The 17,456-nt window shown below is 43.6% G+C and overlaps 2 protein-coding genes across 3 annotated transcripts; both read left to right on the top strand.

Moving 5' to 3' along the window:
* The first annotated feature begins 6,922 nt into the window (after positions 1-6,922).
* Positions 6,923-8,701, top strand: snrpe (small nuclear ribonucleoprotein polypeptide E). The gene is made up of 5 exons (XM_061291019.1): positions 6,923-7,087; positions 7,537-7,563; positions 7,640-7,702; positions 8,030-8,108; positions 8,503-8,701. Exons 1-5 carry the CDS (start codon positions 7,034-7,036, stop codon positions 8,556-8,558), a joined length of 279 nt encoding a protein of 92 aa, XP_061147003.1. The 5' UTR covers positions 6,923-7,033; the 3' UTR covers positions 8,559-8,701.
* Positions 8,702-9,087: 386 nt separating this feature from the next.
* Positions 9,088-16,180, top strand: LOC133162081 (cell division control protein 42 homolog). 2 transcript variants are annotated; one of them, XM_061291017.1, is made up of 6 exons: positions 9,088-9,234; positions 10,125-10,250; positions 10,366-10,438; positions 10,781-10,890; positions 11,047-11,244; positions 14,567-16,180. In XM_061291017.1, exons 2-6 carry the CDS (start codon positions 10,146-10,148, stop codon positions 14,654-14,656), a joined length of 576 nt encoding a protein of 191 aa, XP_061147001.1. In that variant the 5' UTR covers positions 9,088-9,234; positions 10,125-10,145; the 3' UTR covers positions 14,657-16,180. The 2 variants fall into 2 exon arrangements, with proteins under 2 accessions (XP_061147001.1, XP_061147002.1); XM_061291018.1 differs by lacking the exon at positions 14,567-16,180 and adding an exon at positions 13,047-14,136.
* The last annotated feature ends 1,276 nt before the right edge of the window (positions 16,181-17,456 follow it).

Raw genomic sequence — 17,456 nt, 5'->3', positions numbered from 1 at the left:
GGTGTAGCGGATAAATATATACAACGCCCGCCCGGCATAAAAACAACGGTACTGTGGTGCCGGAAGAAAAAAGGAGACGCAGAAGGTGTGTCGCAAAAAAAAAAAAAAATCTTATGAACATGCTCGTGAAAAGAGGAATAGAAAGAACAACGGAAGTGCGTTAGCGCATGAACACCCTTCAACCCTTTGTTCCATGGGGGGATTGTGTATGCAAGTTTACTCGCAGCGCAGCGTCCTCAGAACAACGATGTTACGTTATGCTCACGTCACCCAGGCGTAGGAGAGAATCCGGTCCATTTCTGAAAATTGGAGATGGTTCAGACTCAGATATGTATAAAAGCCAAGTGTGGCCCGCTATCAAATGATCCGGTAGTGTGGATTGAGTTTGAAATGTTTTGGGGTGAGTAGTGAGACATTAGAGCAGGGGTGTCAAACTCATTTTTTGGGGGGGCCGCATTGTAGTCATAACTTCTTTTGGCGGGCCATTATGACCGTCAACCCCAATGAATGGATGAGCACCTCATATTCTATACAGTAAAAGCTCCAAAACAAACTGACAAATAACTCGTTTTCAAATCAGACGAGTAAAAACTGGTCAAAAAAAAAAGGTATTAAAAGTGAAGGCAATTTGCAATTCTAGTAATGATACACAAATTTGATGCCCAATTTGTCTTTGCGGGCCACATAAAATGATGTGGCGGGCCGTATCCGGCCCCCGGGCCTTGACTTTGACACCTGTGCATTAGAGTAACGACCATTTCAGCTCCATTTTGCAAGTGGCTTGCTCATAAACAACTGTGGGATGAAGCACAGAAACACCATCAGTGTGAAAAAGCTGCCCTCCTTCAATATCTTTGCAATCTGATCAGGTGTAACATTTCTTTACCATCACGCAGAAAGTTAGCGTCCACCCGCCGACACACAGCGCACAGGCGAGTCGACACGTGCGCCGTTTTGTGTGTCAGCGTCAGATCTACGATAAAAAAAAAAAAAAAAAAGAGCTGATATTATTTCTCAGAAACAAGCACACTGCAGTATCTTCCATTCTGAGCCACAACGGAAACACGTTTGCCCAAAGGTGAGAAGATTTCTCTTCAACAACATCACCCCATAGCGACACGTTGACCACAAAAAGAACTGATTGAGCTGATTGCCACCTCCACCGTGTTGTGCGGAAAGTCTTTCAGATGCTTGTGGAGATTGTGGCCATCAGTGTGGGCCAATCTTAGCACCCACCGTACGCCGACGCCCAGCCTGTCTGTCATCTTTTGCATCCCACTTTTGCAGCTGTGGTCAGCATGCAGGTTGCTCTCACGTTGCCCTTGGCTGATGGAAAGCAAAATAACAGAGGCCTCCGATTCACAGAGTTGGTTGAGGAGCGAGGAGGGGGCGGGCAAGTCTGGCACTGCCCCCCCCCCCCCCCACACACACACACACACAAAGGCAACCCTGAAATAGCCCCCTCTCACAATGAGACCTGCCACTCTGTCTATCAGATAATGTCTAATTGAAAACACTGGAGCCATTGTGCTCCTGTCACCAGCTCCATTGTCCGTATAGCCCTCACCCGGCCTCCCCCCCCCACCTCCTTTTTTTCCCATTGACGCGGCATGATTGTTCCTTGCCATTGTGGCAGCCGCACTCTCTTGCTTTGTCTCTCTATCTGCCCCTCTCGCTGTATTGTTATAATTTCATTACTTGTTTTTTTTTGTTCCGCTTCTCCTTTCACTCCCCGTCAGAGCTTTTGTTCACCACTTCATTCGGACCTACTGCCAATGTGTGTGTCCGCTCGAGTGTGTCTGACCAGGTGTCGGTTTCAAAAGTAGAAACAAACAGGAAACACGGCAAAATGGTTCTTTCTCTGAGGTGAACCAACAGCCCTCGCCCATTTCATTTTGGAAATAGGGCTCAGCTCCTTCATTGATCTATCTCCCAAGTGATAAGGAAGGGATACTATCAATGTATGGAGGAACCATGACAGTCTGTCCTTACTGATAAGACAAGGTAGATGATCAATCATCGGTTGAGAGGAATCAATCGAATTGCTCAAGCGTCTGATTCACTTTTCCAACTAGTTGTGATCTGAGGACCATTCTTTCGTACTCGCTTGTTAACAATGCAGATTTCATGGAATTCATTCAAGTCAAAGAAGTCCATTTCTCTTTGGTCATCTCTTTGAACATTTCCAAACATCATTGCGCACGAGTCGTATCGTATCATCTCATGGAATCGTTTCAATATAAAATAACTGATGACTATCTGAGGACAGTAATGTGAACCGACAGCTTTCAGTTACGTCTTGCTCTTCACACAGGCTGAAGTCAGCTCAGCTCAGCTCGGCTCAGCTGGGCTCAGCTCAGCTGGGCTCAGCTCAGCTGACTGACTGACCTCCCTGCCGACCCTTTTGGAACAGGTTTGGCTGACATGTTGATCAGATCGTCATGTTAGTGCAGCTCACAATGAGAAATGCCTCTACATTTCCTTCGTTTCACAAACATTGTTTGAAACAAAAAGCTCTTATCGGACCTGTGGATTATGGAACGTGTTAATTGGACACCAAAAAAATACATGTATTGTGCATCTCGCCGCTGCTGTTAAAACAAGATAAGAACCTGCGTGAGCAAATGGGACCGAACAATTGTTTAGAAAGGTGTTTTTCCATTTCTGCTCGTGCTAAATCATACCATTGCTGATATGACTAACCTGACTGACCGAGGTGGGTGTCATTCATCAATCAAGACTCTTTTTCCACTCTCTCTTCTTTGTCGTGATCTCGATGCCTTATTGAGCCAGAATACATTTTCAGTGGCAGGACTATACGGCATTTTAAAAAAAGGGGGGGGGGGGGGGGGCTGGCACAAAGAGAAAACAAAAGCTCAACAGCAGCAGCAGCAGCAACAAGTCCTAAAAATCCAGTGCATGCTTTTGACAGAAAGAAAAGGAAGGAAAAGCAATAACAAAAGACAACAATGGGCCCAACCCAAAGAACAGCAACAAGCCCAGCTCGCTCAGAAGTGCTTTTGAAGGGCAACGGCAGTAGCCATTGGCGGCCATCGTCAACCGGAGCTCCGCCGTTTGTCACACCTTGAGCATTTTGTTTGATCCCTTTGTGTAAAGTGTCGTGACCCGTCGGTGACTCCATCAAGTTGCTGATCCTTTATGCTTTGTCCTTTTCTCATTTTATTGTGTCATAAGCCTGATTCCGTAACTTGCCATATAGGCTTGGAATCAATTGTCGCATATTTGTCTGTGTATATCATTAATCACTAAGAACAAAAGTCATTCCAGCAAATGTGTTATTATTGTTGTGAAATGCGCTTTATAAATAACGTTGCATTGCATTACAATGGATTGGATTGGATTGGATTGGATGGGATTGGATGGGATTGTACACTTTACACCTTCTGGATTGGATTGGATTGGATTGTACACCCTACACCTTCTGTACGACTGGCACCAATTTGATTTTGCACCTTCTGTGTACACGAATAGCAATAGACAAAGAATTGAAAAAACATTTTCAAAGAAATACAATCTATGAGTCATGTAAATAATGTCCTTTTTTTTGACAAAGTGGTGACAGAAACAGTATAACTAGTATGATGTTGCCTTGTTTTCTCCAGCAAAGGTTAAGAAAATAAGGAGACACACTGCGGCAAGTCAGACTGTCTACTTTGAATCAAATGACCAAGTACGTTTGTTTCATTCTTTGTGGTGCTTTTAATGCCTGCTGTCAACTCAGCCAGCAACACCGCAAAAAATAAATCACATCATACTACTTACTATACAAAAGCAATGTGATTCAGTGAATCTAATGCCCGACACCCCATTGATACACACATTTGGTAGCTTTTGCAAATGAGACTCTGCAATATGAGAAATATAATATTTCAACTTGTTGAATTGATGCCAGACAAAGAGAGTGTGCGTGCGTGCGTGTGTGCGTGTGTTGCCTTATTCAAGGGCACCATGACGGTTGCTTGGAAGCCATTTTTTTTCAATCATTCAAACCTTGACTTTTAGAGACAACGACAAGTCATTATGGACACAATGTTCCAAGCAACTTTGGTACAAAACCTCACTCACTAAGGGGAAGCCTCTCCACAGCCCACCCACACTAACGGTGCAATAAGAGCATGTTACAATGCTAACACACGCTCAAGATTTATAAACCAGCTTCTGCTATCAACCACAACAGGAGCAGTGAAATAACCATTTGTCTTTCTGCTCTTGGCCACTTTGATTTTGTCCATTTTAGCTCCAACCTTTTAGAAAGTGGAAGAATATTGCCATAGGGCATGTTACTGACTCTTTCAAGCACGCAATGAAGATCATATCCTGTCCGCCAACGGGACAGGAAACAGACAGTCACTGCCTGCCTTCGTTGTCTGCCTGCCTCTGCCAGGGCCACGGGTCAGGTTTGTCAGGTGAAGGTCAAGCAGGTGAGACACACAAGGGAACAAAGAGTTTAGAACACGCGCGCGCACACACACACACACACACACACACAGCCTGCCCCCTTCCCCATCCCGTCTGCCTTCCCCATTTCACTGAACAATCACCAACAGGAACAGGAACGGGAAGTGATGCAGAAAGGAGGTTCAGCTAACTCGGGCACAATTCCTTTGGACGGACGGACGGACGGACGGACGGGTCCGTGAGCCAAGTAAAGGTGGGAAAGACAGGTGTGGCCATTAGACTGAAAACAAGATGTATTATGATGGTGCTGGTCAAATATTTACGTATATCTACTATTTAAATAATATTGTATTCGATTCTAAAAGGGATACTGATCATAAAAGGGATACTGGTCTTGTTTTATAATGTGTGAAAAAGAATAACATCAATCTATACCGAGCAGCATCGCTCCCAAGGGCAACCTGAGTACCCGATGTCGGTCAAGTTTTGCTCTCCTAAGTTTTTCCAAACATTTGGCAAGAATCAACTCATGTAATTATGACATGATCCCATTCAATTGCGGGTTTGCTTATAGAAAACACGGACACACCAACTCGGCGGCAAGGGTCGGTTCCTAACTTTTGAATCTTCCGATTTCGTCCTGCTTCAGGTGGGGCACTCACACCACTCTTAGAGTGTCAGAGTCATTAGTGTGCAATAACCTCCTGCTCTCCACACCTTTTTTGAATTTGTCTACACTGTTTGTACTATGTGTCCTCTCTGCATCTATTGCAGCCTGGTCATCCTGGAAGAGGGACCTTCCCATCTGTGGTCTCTTCTCAAAGTTTCTCATTTCCCCTAGCTGGAGTTTGGAGTTTTTCCTTGCCCTTTTGGGAGTTACAGATCAGGGGATGTTTGAGAATATGTGCCATTTTTCACATCACGTCCTGAGTGTTGTTAGTCACCTAAATGTCGAACAGAGGCTGTGATTTACCCAAGTCAAATTCCTTGTTCGGCACGCTCAAACAAGGCCAATCAAAACTCTTGAATCTTGAATAGCACGGTTCTCTTTGATGACATAATGGACAATTGTGCCCATAATGACGATGATTACCTGCCACGATGGCTGTGAAGGCACCACCCTGTGCATGTTCAAACCTGCTTCCTTGTTTTTTGGCTCCAGGGCTAGTGTCACCTTTTACGAGTCTTCTTTAAGAATGTGAGCTTGTTGTGTGGCATTGAGAGTCAGTCAGCCATCCATAGCAGCCCTCGTAGCACAAAGCCAAGCATCTGGCGCTTGACAACCATGCCCAATGAGGGACGCGAGCTTCCATAAGCTGCTGCTGCTGCTGCTGCTGCTGCTGCTGCTGCTGCTGCTGCTGCTGCTGCAGAAAGCCTGAAAGGAGACACCATGGCCTCTGCCACTGAGGCTCCTTGCTTCTTTTCTTTCTTCCCACTTACAGACTCTTGTCTGTCCTCGCTAGCTTATTTCTATCACAGTGTTGCTTTTGAGAACCGTGTGTGTGTGTCTGTCTGTGTGTGTGTGTTTAGGCCTGTGTTGTAAGTTATTAATCAACAACACTCATGGATGACCTCCCTGACACAGTTCACCCAAATGTGAGATGTGCATCTGGAAAAACAAGAACAGTGACAACTTAACTTGATGATGCTGCCGTGGCTCTGCTGATATTTTTGTCCAGAATTGCAAACTGCAAGCATGTCTTTAAATGATAACGTCATTGCAACAATTCCAACGACAATACAATACAATACAATACAATACAATACAATACAATACAATACAATACAATACAATACAATACAATACAATACAATACAATACAATACAATACAATACAATACAATACAATACAATACAATACAATACAATACAATACAATACAATACATCATTGTTTATATAGCACTTTCACAACAGCTGTCGCTGTAAAGCAAGAATGGGAAATAATTCACTTTTAAAGCTTCAACAATCGTTCCAACTTTTTTGGAACGTGTTGCAGCCCAAAAATTCTGCTCATGGGGTTTTGCTGAAAACCAACCAAGTTGATCAGTTTGAACATTAAATACCCTGTCCTTGTAGTGTGTTCTATTGAATATAGTTTGAAAATCATTGCATTCGGTTCTTATTTACATTGAACACAAGATCCCAACTTCATTGGAATTGGGCTTGTACAATCAATGTACAAATTGAAAACAAACTTCCCATTTCCTCCTAAATGATAGGCTACTATCACCCATTCATCAATGCCAGGCAGGCTTTTTATACATTTTGGAAAGATCTGTTGCTATTTCAGAATCTGATGTTGGTCATTATTGAGAGTATTGACTGAAACATACTATGTGTGCATAGAAAAGAAACTAAGTAACGATTTTAATTCAAAACCCGGGGGTCCTGCTCGTTAAAACTAGGACGGACGGAACTTTCTCATGCAGCTTTCTTTATTGGGTTAAATGTAGTACTGACCTCCTACAAGGAGTGGCGCTGTTGTGAAACTGAGCTGTCTTTCGATAAGCAACGGAAGTTCAAGACCGCCATTGACCACAACGCGTGTGATTCGAACAAGGAACAAGGGCAGTAATCTTCGTCTAACTACTGTTGGAAACGCTGTGGAAGAATGGCGTACCGAGGCCAAGGACAGAAGATTCAGAAGGTTATGGTTCAGCCCATTGTATCCTTTCCCCTTCTTTTTGGGTGAATCACACGGAACTCCCTCTTTTTTTTTTTTTTAGCTTTAGCAATTAAGCTAACGCTTTGGTGGGAGATAGCCGACGTTAGCCATTCTATTATTTTGCTGCATATTTTAAGGTGGATGGCCTCAGAACCTTTATTGTTGTTAAAACATTCAGCTTTTGTAATGTATTTGGTATACATTAGCGTCTTGTAGAATTTCGGATTGCTGATAACTAAAATTGTATGCTCAAATCAATTCGTCTAGTTTTATGTATCCAAATTTAATGTGCAAGAATGCCAATCGGTACGTGTTAACTTGAACTTCAGCGAGTAGATAGATTGTTCACAAAATTGAATACATGTTTTGAATAGATTCGATTGTTCTGCTCTCTGTGATTAATTTGTATCACTCTAGTAGTCAATCAATTCTTTGACCACAACAATCAGAACTTAATCTTCCGATATCTCCAAAATGTAAGTATTTAACCGTTTTCTTGCTCGTCTGTTGATGCTTTGTGTGAGATTACAATTTGTTTTCATTCATTCACAGCGCTCAAGGATCCAGGTGTGGTTGTATGAGCAGGTCAACATCAGAATAGAGGGCTGTATCATTGTAAGTGCCCCTTCCAACTTTACATACTGCTGCAATATTAAAAAGATATTGTGTTTCTTATCTGGAAGGGAAATGATTTTGAGTCATAGAGTTAAAATCATATTTATTTTTCATCATCGAAATGCTATTTGAAAGTGTATTTCCAATGGGACAAAAATGGGCGTGAAATCAAGCTTCAACTGTATTTGTAATGGCCAATATTTCCGTTCTTATAAAGTACCAATGTACATTGGGTTTTATTTAAAATGTGGAAGAAATGCAACAGTTGCCAACAAAAGATTCTATTTTTTGTCTGCAGTTTTTGAATGTTCTGTTTGATATGTTTAGGGTTTTGATGAGTACATGAACTTGGTTCTTGAGGATTCTGAGGAGGTCCATATGAAGACAAGGAACAGAAAGCCACTGGGTAAGAGGTTACTGTATTGTCTTAAGGGGTAGCTCATTAAGGGATGGAGGTTTGCATATGTATGCACTTGCAAACCTTCACAGCTCAGTGAGATATCTATATATTTTTTAACGTATATAAATGTTTCTTGGATGGATTCTTTTCTTCACTATCAGGGTAGGGAAGTATTAACCATATCCGAAATACAATACTGCCACGATTTGAACCAGATGATGTAATCGTTGCAATGTGTGTTCGGTCAATCATTTCATCATGTGTTCCTGCTCAGCAGTGCAGTGTCATCGTCCATTTAGTTCACAATGCTGTGTTCCACTGAAACGGGTGAAAAGTATTGCACATATCACCTCGCTTGACTTTTCTGATCCACATCTATCTTTCTTTCTGCCTCTTCCAGGAAGGATCATGTTGAAAGGAGATAACATTACCTTGCTGCAGAGTGTGTCCAAGTGACATCAGCAAACCCCAACCATTCATGATGAATAACCAATGTTTTTGTTTAGTTTGTTTTAAACCTTTATTGTGACATGTTAATGGGAATTGCCCATTTCTACCACAAATGTTCATTTTGAAAATAAAGTTTTTCTTTGTCATAATTATCTTGGAATTTCTAGATGTACCCTAATCATTTAAATCATTGGGTTAGATTGCCATCTTGTGGCAGACAACCGCAATGCGTCGAGTATGTAGGTCAACCCACTAGATGAGCAGCTCATCTAGTCCAAACAAATGTGTATGAATTGCATTGTGATTATTTTGTTGCTGCTCTAAAATGGATGATTTAATATATTAAAGGGAGGGGCGGTTGTGGTCATAAAGGTGCTATTTGGACTTGAATTTATACACACCTTTTTCTACAACTCCGGGGATTTTCTTTTTTCTTCTTCAATGTTGCTGATCTGGCAGATAATAGGTCAAATGATCTGACCTGTCTTATTCATTATTATTATTATTTACAATATAAGTAGAATGTCCAAAGTGGAGTACCCCAAAACGGAATACGGATTTCGTTCGCACTAGTGCAGCGCAGTGTGTGTGTGTGTGTGTGTCCCTGTTCGGTTGCCTGGGAAGCCCCTAGTACGGAGTGGAGCTGCCAACGCCCGACGCAAAAACACCATTGGGAGCTACGGTAAGGAAAAAGTCACCAATGTAGACATATTTGACTCTTTCCTTGGATTAACTTGATATCGTTTGAATGATTGTGTTTACGTTAAATGATTAAACGGTGGGAAATATCAGTTGGATCGCTTGGAGATTAGCCCCTTGCTTCTGCTAGCGAGCTAATTTGCGTGACCACTCGCTAGCCAAGTAAGACGCATCCGTTTTGCCTTTCAACTACTGCAACAGCATTAGAACGACCGTACGCGATTTTACATGTGCTTGAATATGTAGTGTCAATTCTTTTCTAAATGTTGACAGAAAAGCGGCCATTTGCACAGAAGCCGTTTTATCAGCCGACGCTAGCCTAGGATGTCGTCATTGCAAAACGTTAGAAAGATTTCATCGGAAAAGGGCGTTGAAAATGATAAATCATCGGTTAATCAGTGCGATGCTAAATCGATTGTATGTCTTATCAGCCGATGGGGAAGTGAAGTGGGGGTGGGGGCAGCAGATTGAGGCCACACAAGCTTCTGAGGCTAAGCTAAGCTAACCGTTCTCTGTGATCCTTCGCTTGTCGTTTCGTCGTAAACATGGGACATACTGTTTCTTCCCCGAGTCCGCCACAGATTGCGTTTGCAATCTGCCTGCGGTGCACGTTTCTATTCTTTGATTATTTAGTAGCACAACATTGAGAACTCCAAACCTTAGAATGCTCTGCTTTCAGGGTACTTGCTTGCATTTCCTTCCCCCCGCATAGAATAGCTCGATAAAAATGTCAAATGAGTCCAGTCTTAGTACTGGGGCTCGGTGCTCTTCCCGAATGGTGTTTGCTCTGGCATGGGCTGATGCACATTACGCACTGCCTTCAGTTTGTTGCTATTACAAGTGCACATTCATTTTTGGGTTTTGCTCTTCTAGGTATTGAATGATTTGTGAAGAATGCAGACCATCAAGTGCGTTGTAGTTGGGGATGGTGCAGTGGGTAAAACCTGCCTGCTCATCTCGTACACCACAAACAAATTTCCCTCCGAATATGTCCCTACAGTAAGTATTTGGGAATATGGAATGAATCTGTGCTTATAAAATATGCATATACTTTAGGATGTGGGAAACAAATGGGTCATTTTCTCCCCCCCCCCCCCCCATTTTTCTTTTGTAGGTGTTTGATAATTATGCTGTGACTGTAATGATTGGAGGCGAGCCCTACACACTGGGCTTATTTGATACCGCAGGTATGCATTGAAATCATATTTGTTCATCCAGAGAATTGACGTTGATTTCTTTCATTTGTATTTGGAAACAGTCTAGTCAGCAATGTGTTGCAAAAGTCTCATATTATTATGATGGCAGCCGCTCAGTCAGCTGTGTTGTTAGCTCGGTAGCAAAGGGCTGGAAAGTGATGCAACCAGTACAGTACATCAATGAACACAAACATTACGAGTACCATTTGCCTGTTTCCTGTGTGTGGTTCACTCAAACCGCTTCACACAAATGTAGTCCAATATTGGGTCCCGCAAGTCTCCATAGCAACCTCTAAAAATAGATCTATACATATTTGATGTGCTTTTTCCCAGGTCAGGAAGACTATGACAGGTTAAGACCTCTGAGTTATCCCCAGACAGATGTGTTCCTTGTGTGTTTCTCCGTTGTGTCCCCCTCATCATTTGAAAACGTCAAAGAAAAGGTAAGTTCCTTCCGAGAGGGAGGGATCATGATATTGATCGTGCGTCAACCTTAATTAGCTAACAATATCTTGTTCATACAATAAAAAAAAGCTGGATGGGATCAAAATGACATGTTGTGTTGCCAGCTAGATAAACAATTGCCTTTGTGTATGCAGTGGGTTCCAGAGATCACCCACCATTGTCCAAAGACCCCCTTCCTGCTAGTCGGCACCCAGATTGATTTACGAGATGACCCCTCAACTATAGAGAAGCTGGCAAAGAACAAGCAAAAACCTATTACTCCGGAGACAGCAGAGAAGCTTGCGAGAGACCTCAAGGCTGTGAAATATGTGGAGTGCTCAGCCCTCACACAGGTAATGTATTCTTGATAGCTACGTACACCTTTGAACATTCAGAATCCACACTTAGCAAGAAAATGGAGGGGGGAAAAAAAGTGCATGTCTAGTAAATCCCAGCTCAGCGTTTGCACACAATGCCTGGATCGCTTTTCCTTGCATTCCCCTCGCCGTATTTATTGAAATAGAACGAGTCCTCCTCTCTTGAGGTTTTGCCAAATTTGATTGACAACAACAAAAAAAGATGAGGAAATATGTTCTTCAATCAAAATGCGAGTGCATCAAATCAAGATATTGCAATGCTTCATGGGCACTGGAGGATAGGAAAATGCAAACTTCAACTTAGCTGCTAACAAAACAACGGAGAAGGCCTGGAAAAATCCAACTTTTACATTACAAGTGGTGAGATATGCATTCAAACATGGTAATTGAGCAGCAGAGAGTGAGGAAACTCCTGAGTGATCCTAACTTTGGGTCTTTGGAAACAGAAAAAAACGATTGGCAACACTGTTCAAATGTTGCTGCTCAAATGAAGCCTTTGATTTGCAAAAGTGCTCCACAAAGGAAAAAGAAATCCAGTGTTGAGCACGAACTCTCGATCGGCACGACCTTTGCCAGGATGCCTCTTTACTGCATTTTAAACACAGAGTATTTGTGGAAATGTACATGGATATTGTCAATATTTGGTTTGAAGTTATTCCCGAAATTGATTGATGGAAACGACTTCGCTACTGGACTACTGAATCCTTGTTGGCGCTTTCTTAGGTTTAGCTTTAGGTTTGTGTCCTGGCCTCCTTCAAGGAAGAAAACCAATATTTGACAAACTCTGCTCCGTGACTCTAAATTGGATGGATCAGTTGTGCTAAGTCAGTGCTTCTCAAATAGTGGGACACGCGCCCCCCTTGGGGGGCTCGGTGCTATTCCTGGGGGGGGGGGCGCGTGTGACCCTGGGGAACAGGCTTTTTTTTGGCAGTACTAGAATAAAGTGTAATTGCGGGTTTACTACAGCAGGGGGCAGTGGCGCTCTCATTGTTACTTCTGTCACGTTTGCGACAGTGCAACATTTTACGACTTACAAGACAAGTTAGGATAGTCACGGTGGGGAGGGGGGGCGCGAATAGATTTCTTCTTTCTAGGGGGGGGCGTAACAGAAAATAATTGAGAAGCACTGTGCTAAGTACACATCTGCATAGCATAGTATCCTAATGAGCATGTTCCATGGGGTGAAAGCATGGTGCCTGCCGCTCCCCCCAATTTGAGAAGGACTCTTCTTCTACTCACACATCTTCTGGCGGTATAGTTTAAGAAGGAAAGGCCCCCAGTGCTATTGGGATTTCCAACAACCTCACAATACAGCGGCATGCATTTTGGCCCTGCAGCACTCCTTCCTTCCTTCCTTCCTTCCTTCCTTCCTTCCTTCCTTCCTTCCTTCCTTCCTTCCTTCCTTCCTTCCTTCCTTCCTTCCTTCCTTCCTTCCTTCCTTCCTTCCTTCCTTCCTTCCTTGCTTCCTTCCTTGCTTCCTTCCTTGCTTCCTTCCTTGCTTCCTTCCTTGCTTCCTTGCTTCCTTGCTTCCCTCCCTCCCTCCCTCCCTCCCTCCCTCCCTCCCTCCCTCCCTCTCACCTTTTGCAAAGTTCCTTTTTCCTGTAGTCCTCATCTTTGAGTCGTCGTAGTAAAGTTCAAGTCTTTTGGTCTGTGCATGTACCTAAGTCAAACGTTGCCTCCATTTGCTTCTTTTGTCATGTTCCTCCTGCCTGTCCTCTCTTTCCACACCTTTGTGTGCTAACTGAGATATTGTTGTCTTCCCTCTCTTGCCACTGTAGCGAGGGCTGAAGAATGTATTTGATGAAGCTATCCTAGCCGCCCTAGAACCTCCTGAGCTGCAGAGACAAAGAAAATGCTGCATATTTTAAACAGTGCTACGACTTATGTTGACTGCTAATTGTAGGAATCTCTCCTCTAGAAACTTCTTGAAACCCATTTGCATATTCCTATTTACTACCCAGTTCAAAGGCTGTATTGACAATGCTTCACTGCTAATGGTCATTCTTTCTGTCTTTCACTGGTTTATGTTACAAAAGTTGAATACGGACGGCCGCTTCATTCGCAGTAGCAACGGGACGAGTGAACGAACCCCTGTTAGCGGCAGCTTGACCACTTGAAATGGAACTAAAACGGGAGACATGTCAAATCCCAAACGTACTCGTCGGATTGCTCGCTCGCTGGCTGGCTCAGACCGCTCTTGTAAACGGGCCTGGCTGTAGTTTCTGCTAGTACTGAGGGCTAAATCAAGTCACAGCGCCACTTGTGGAAGCACACCATTCTGCAACACTCGGCATGAATTACCTACCGTTGGTTTTATGAGGGAGAGACGAGCAGAATATATGTTAGCAGCCAAAATTGACCAGCCGGTGATTAGTTTTGACAAGAGCTATAATCGGCCCGTTTAATCGTCAGAACGATTAAAAAGTCCGGCCGGCCGGCCCTTATTAAAGTGAACCTATAGCAGGAATTTGGGATGCATCCTTTCCCCTACTTGTATTTATGATATCCTATCTAATTCACATGTCACTTTACATTATGATTGTTATCATTCTTAATATTTTTCTTCTCATCTTCTGGAAACTCGGACAAATACAGCGAATCAAACAAATTGGTAGAAACCTCAAAAGGACTTTGTTTTATTGTTATGGCCCAGACCGAAAAGCGGAAGAAAGCATTGACAGTCCAAAACAGTGACACTATGCCCATGCCATGGTGAATGTATGTCAACGTTTGACCAGGACCATATGCAACTATTCTGCAAACCTTTGCATTGCTTTTTGTTGTAACGTAAAGATGTTGTTACAGTTGTGTGGAACGAAAAAAACAACAACAACCCAACATGTAATAAAATACAAATGATCGACACTTTCTCTGCGCCCATCTTTTTCTGGACTTGACCAAAACATAATAAATCAAATCTTCTCGTGGCGCGTCGAATGGTGTCAAGTATCTGTTTATGGAATGGAACTTGGATTCCATACATGGCTAATCAACAAGCGGAAGATGCTTGGACGGTCTGTGATCGCGTTACTTGTCTAAAATATACGTATGGGTTGGTTTTTTTTCCCCCCTCCCTCCACTTTCTTGTGTTCAATTTGATTTGCCCTGTTTGTGCTGTCACAGTCACGAAAAGAAAAGTTGGCTCAACAAATCCAACATTGCTCACTGTCTGTTGTCACCTTTCTTCCAATGTTTTTGAGATGCCAGGATGTTTTAGCCCACTTCATTTTCCTTTGTTTGTCCTCTGCATGTTTGCACTTCCCCCTTATTTAGCCTGTGTATTTGTTTTTGTTCACAGAAAGGCCTAAAGAATGTGTTTGATGAGGCGATATTGGCTGCATTGGAGCCCCCAGAGCCCAAGAAGAAGCGCAAATGTGTGCTGCTATGAAAAGCCCGTCTTTTTCAAAGCCTCCATGTCTAACACGTACTTTTGCATAATACATATTGCCCACCCCCCACCCCGCCCAACCACATTTCCACGACTCTGCTAAGGCTGATAGACCGACCTCCCAAGGCGCCACTAGAACGATTCCAGCCGACCCAAGTTGAACTGTCTTTGCGATAAAGAGCTTCACCCCCGAAGTGGTCTGATTTGGGGGTCGCAGCTTATGCAGGCTTTGCACAGACTGATGGGGATTCAGATAGCCAGCTTATGTACGTGTAGAATGATTAAGCTTTTCAGTAGATTTGTCCAGATGCAACCAGTCTTGTGGCCTGATCTCTCTCTCTCTCTCTCACTCGCTATTAAATGCCCTGCCCAAGCGCGTTCCGGTAGTTGTCTTCAGCCACGGTGGAGTCCCGCCCCCAGCCAGCCCTTCCTAATTGTCTCGGCACCACCAGAAAAAAAGGCTCTCCTTGGTATTCCCTTTGCGGTTACTGGTTGTTTTGGTTTTGTTTGCCCCCCCATTGATAGTTTGACTAATATTTATTACTCGTTCCACACATTTAACCACTAAGGGAACTGTCGGCAATGCAGTCAGTAGTCCGCTCCGAAGTTGAATTCAACGATGTTATCTCACATTATTCACTTTATTTATCTTGAGTTGTTTACGGCGAGGAGACGAAATATGAAATATTGCCACATGAATTTGCCCTTAAATGCAGGGAACTTGAACAGTGTTATGAAACGTGCACCTCATGCATTTTAGAGTGCAGCGACAGAGAGCTTTCGCCCATGGCGGGCCGGGCGCTGTAACTGTCACCTCACACTTGAAATCCAATCCTCCCCCCCCTCCCTCCCTCACGTACACAGGCCGAACAAAAACGAGAGGTTCTTTCCGCCAACTCCAGCCTTTGAGATGCGGCTTGCCGAGTGTCCGCTTCCGATGTTAGCTCACTTACCTTCCTTCTGGCTCGGCGTTTGCTATTTTGTCTCCAACATTCCAAAACACCAACATGTGAATTGAATTGAAGACTCTAAATTGGCAAGATGAATGAATGAATGCGCGTGTGAATAGTGGCATGTAGTCAGTCCGGAGTCGGATGAGCTTCACGCAAAATGGATGATGCTCAACCCTCGAAAGTGGCGGTGAGATGGCAGGCGTTGCATTTTTAGCCCGATCTTTTCACCACTTTTGTTAATAGCACACATTTTGTCTCCCATCCATCCCCTCCCTCCCTATTGCTTCACTTCTAAGTAATATAAACATGATACCTGCCATTCCATAAGCAAGAAAACACGGCTTGGTTTTGCCCAGTAACACTTTTTCGGGCAGAGAGACTGTTTGATTAGGTTGGTGGCTTCGAGTTGGGTTGAAATACACATACAGCCCAGCCCAGCCCAGCCCATGTCAGTATCATTACTATAACCTGTTGTTTTGGTGAAAAACCAACCAAATGCTTTTGTCAAAGGTCTTTATTCTTTGTATGATGCATTCTTAAAATGATTAAACTTATACCTTAATTGCCTTTACCACTTTCACTGTCACTCATTGCTGTTACAAAACACCTCAGTCATTGAAGAGCTTTGAATTTGCTCAGGTCAAGCTTTAACACACCACAAGGTGGCACTGTTTGGCAAAAGACAACCATTGATACCTGAGGCCTAGGCTCAGTGGGTGAATAACCAAAGTACAGATGTACAGTGTATTGCTCGACCTAAGTCGGGTTATTTATCAATGGTAGCCTAGCGAGCCAAAGAAACGGGTCAGGACAACCCGCCCTGGAGCTGCGCAATCTAATTCGTTTTTTTGTATTGTTTGTGAGCAACGGGGTCTGGATGAATGCTGATTCAAATGATGCCATAATTAACAAGGTCACGAGGACAGAAAGTGGCATGCATGCAGCCGTGTTGAAAGAACAACATCGCTCGCTCGCTCGCTCGCTCGCTCTTTCACGGCTCATTCTTCTGTTCGACATTTGGTAGTGGACCATTAAAGCCGGAGCAAGTAAGTGGCATTAGGACGGCTTTCAGGCCCGCTGTCTCAAGAAGAAAGTTTCCTCGGAAGACAGTCCAAAGAGCGCTAATGTGATGGGCTTCCTGTGTCTCGCTCGCTCGCTCGCTCGCGACCTGCAGATTGCTTTACTATCGACGTCCAACACAAAGCATTAGTTTGCTCTGTTGACGGATCATCTGTGCGGGTGGGAAGAGGAAAATACTGTACTTTGGCCCATAGGCCTGCTCAGCAGAGTTGAGCCAAATGAATACGTTTAGGCATTTAAAAAACAACAACTTTTTTTTTTTTGCATCCAGGTTCGATTGGCTCTTCCTGTCATTCCTTAATCACGTTAAGCATCTTATTGAATTCCCCCGCTTTCTCACACGACGCTAAATGTTTTGTATGGATTTTCATCCGAGGCGCTGCAGTGAGAGCTTTTGTTAGCAAACTTTCTGAGGGATGAAGAAGAACCCAAGGGCTGAGAGTGAGGAAGAAACAATGCACCAGTGTACAAGAGGACAATGGCCAGGCCTTCCTTCAATTCTTTTTCCTCCTCCTTTAAAGCACACGAGTTTTATGTGTGTATTCTTTCCATCAAATCCCTGATGCGGCCAACAGGCAAGCTTCGGTGAAAGAAGAAATTCCCTTTTCTTTTTGCAGCATAGCGTCATCTGTTGTAGTGTCTTGTTTATTTTGCTCGGCACCAAATAAGTGTGATTTTTGGCCTCCTGGCCGGTACCTCCTCCCTTAGCACTTGTGCCTTTATGTGCTTCGACTGTTTTAAGCAACCCCCTGAGGGCAAGCATAACA

This window comes from Syngnathus typhle, linkage group LG11 (assembly GCF_033458585.1).
Source record: "Syngnathus typhle isolate RoL2023-S1 ecotype Sweden linkage group LG11, RoL_Styp_1.0, whole genome shotgun sequence".
NCBI lineage: Eukaryota > Metazoa > Chordata > Actinopteri > Syngnathiformes > Syngnathidae > Syngnathus > Syngnathus typhle.
The sequence above is the reverse complement of the archived record's forward strand: the minus strand, read 5'-3'. Positions and strand labels throughout refer to the sequence as shown.

Bases quoted from the DNA above. Each gene is read 5' to 3' on its own strand.
- snrpe (XM_061291019.1), top strand. From the start codon at position 7,034: ATGGCGTACCGAGGCCAAGGACAGAAGATTCAGAAGGTTATGGTTCAG. The intron at 7,088-7,536 runs GTATCCTTTCCC...CACAACAATCAG, and splicing joins AGGTTATGGTTCAGCCCATT to AACTTAATCTTCCGATATCT. The intron at 8,109-8,502 runs GTAAGAGGTTAC...TGCCTCTTCCAG, and splicing joins AAGGAACAGAAAGCCACTGG to GAAGGATCATGTTGAAAGGA.
- LOC133162081 (XM_061291017.1), top strand. From the start codon at position 10,146: ATGCAGACCATCAAGTGCGTTGTAGTTGGGGATGGTGCAGTGGGTAAA. The intron at 10,891-11,046 runs GTAAGTTCCTTC...TTGTGTATGCAG, and splicing joins TTGAAAACGTCAAAGAAAAG to TGGGTTCCAGAGATCACCCA. The intron at 11,245-14,566 runs GTAATGTATTCT...TTTTGTTCACAG, and splicing joins AGTGCTCAGCCCTCACACAG to AAAGGCCTAAAGAATGTGTT.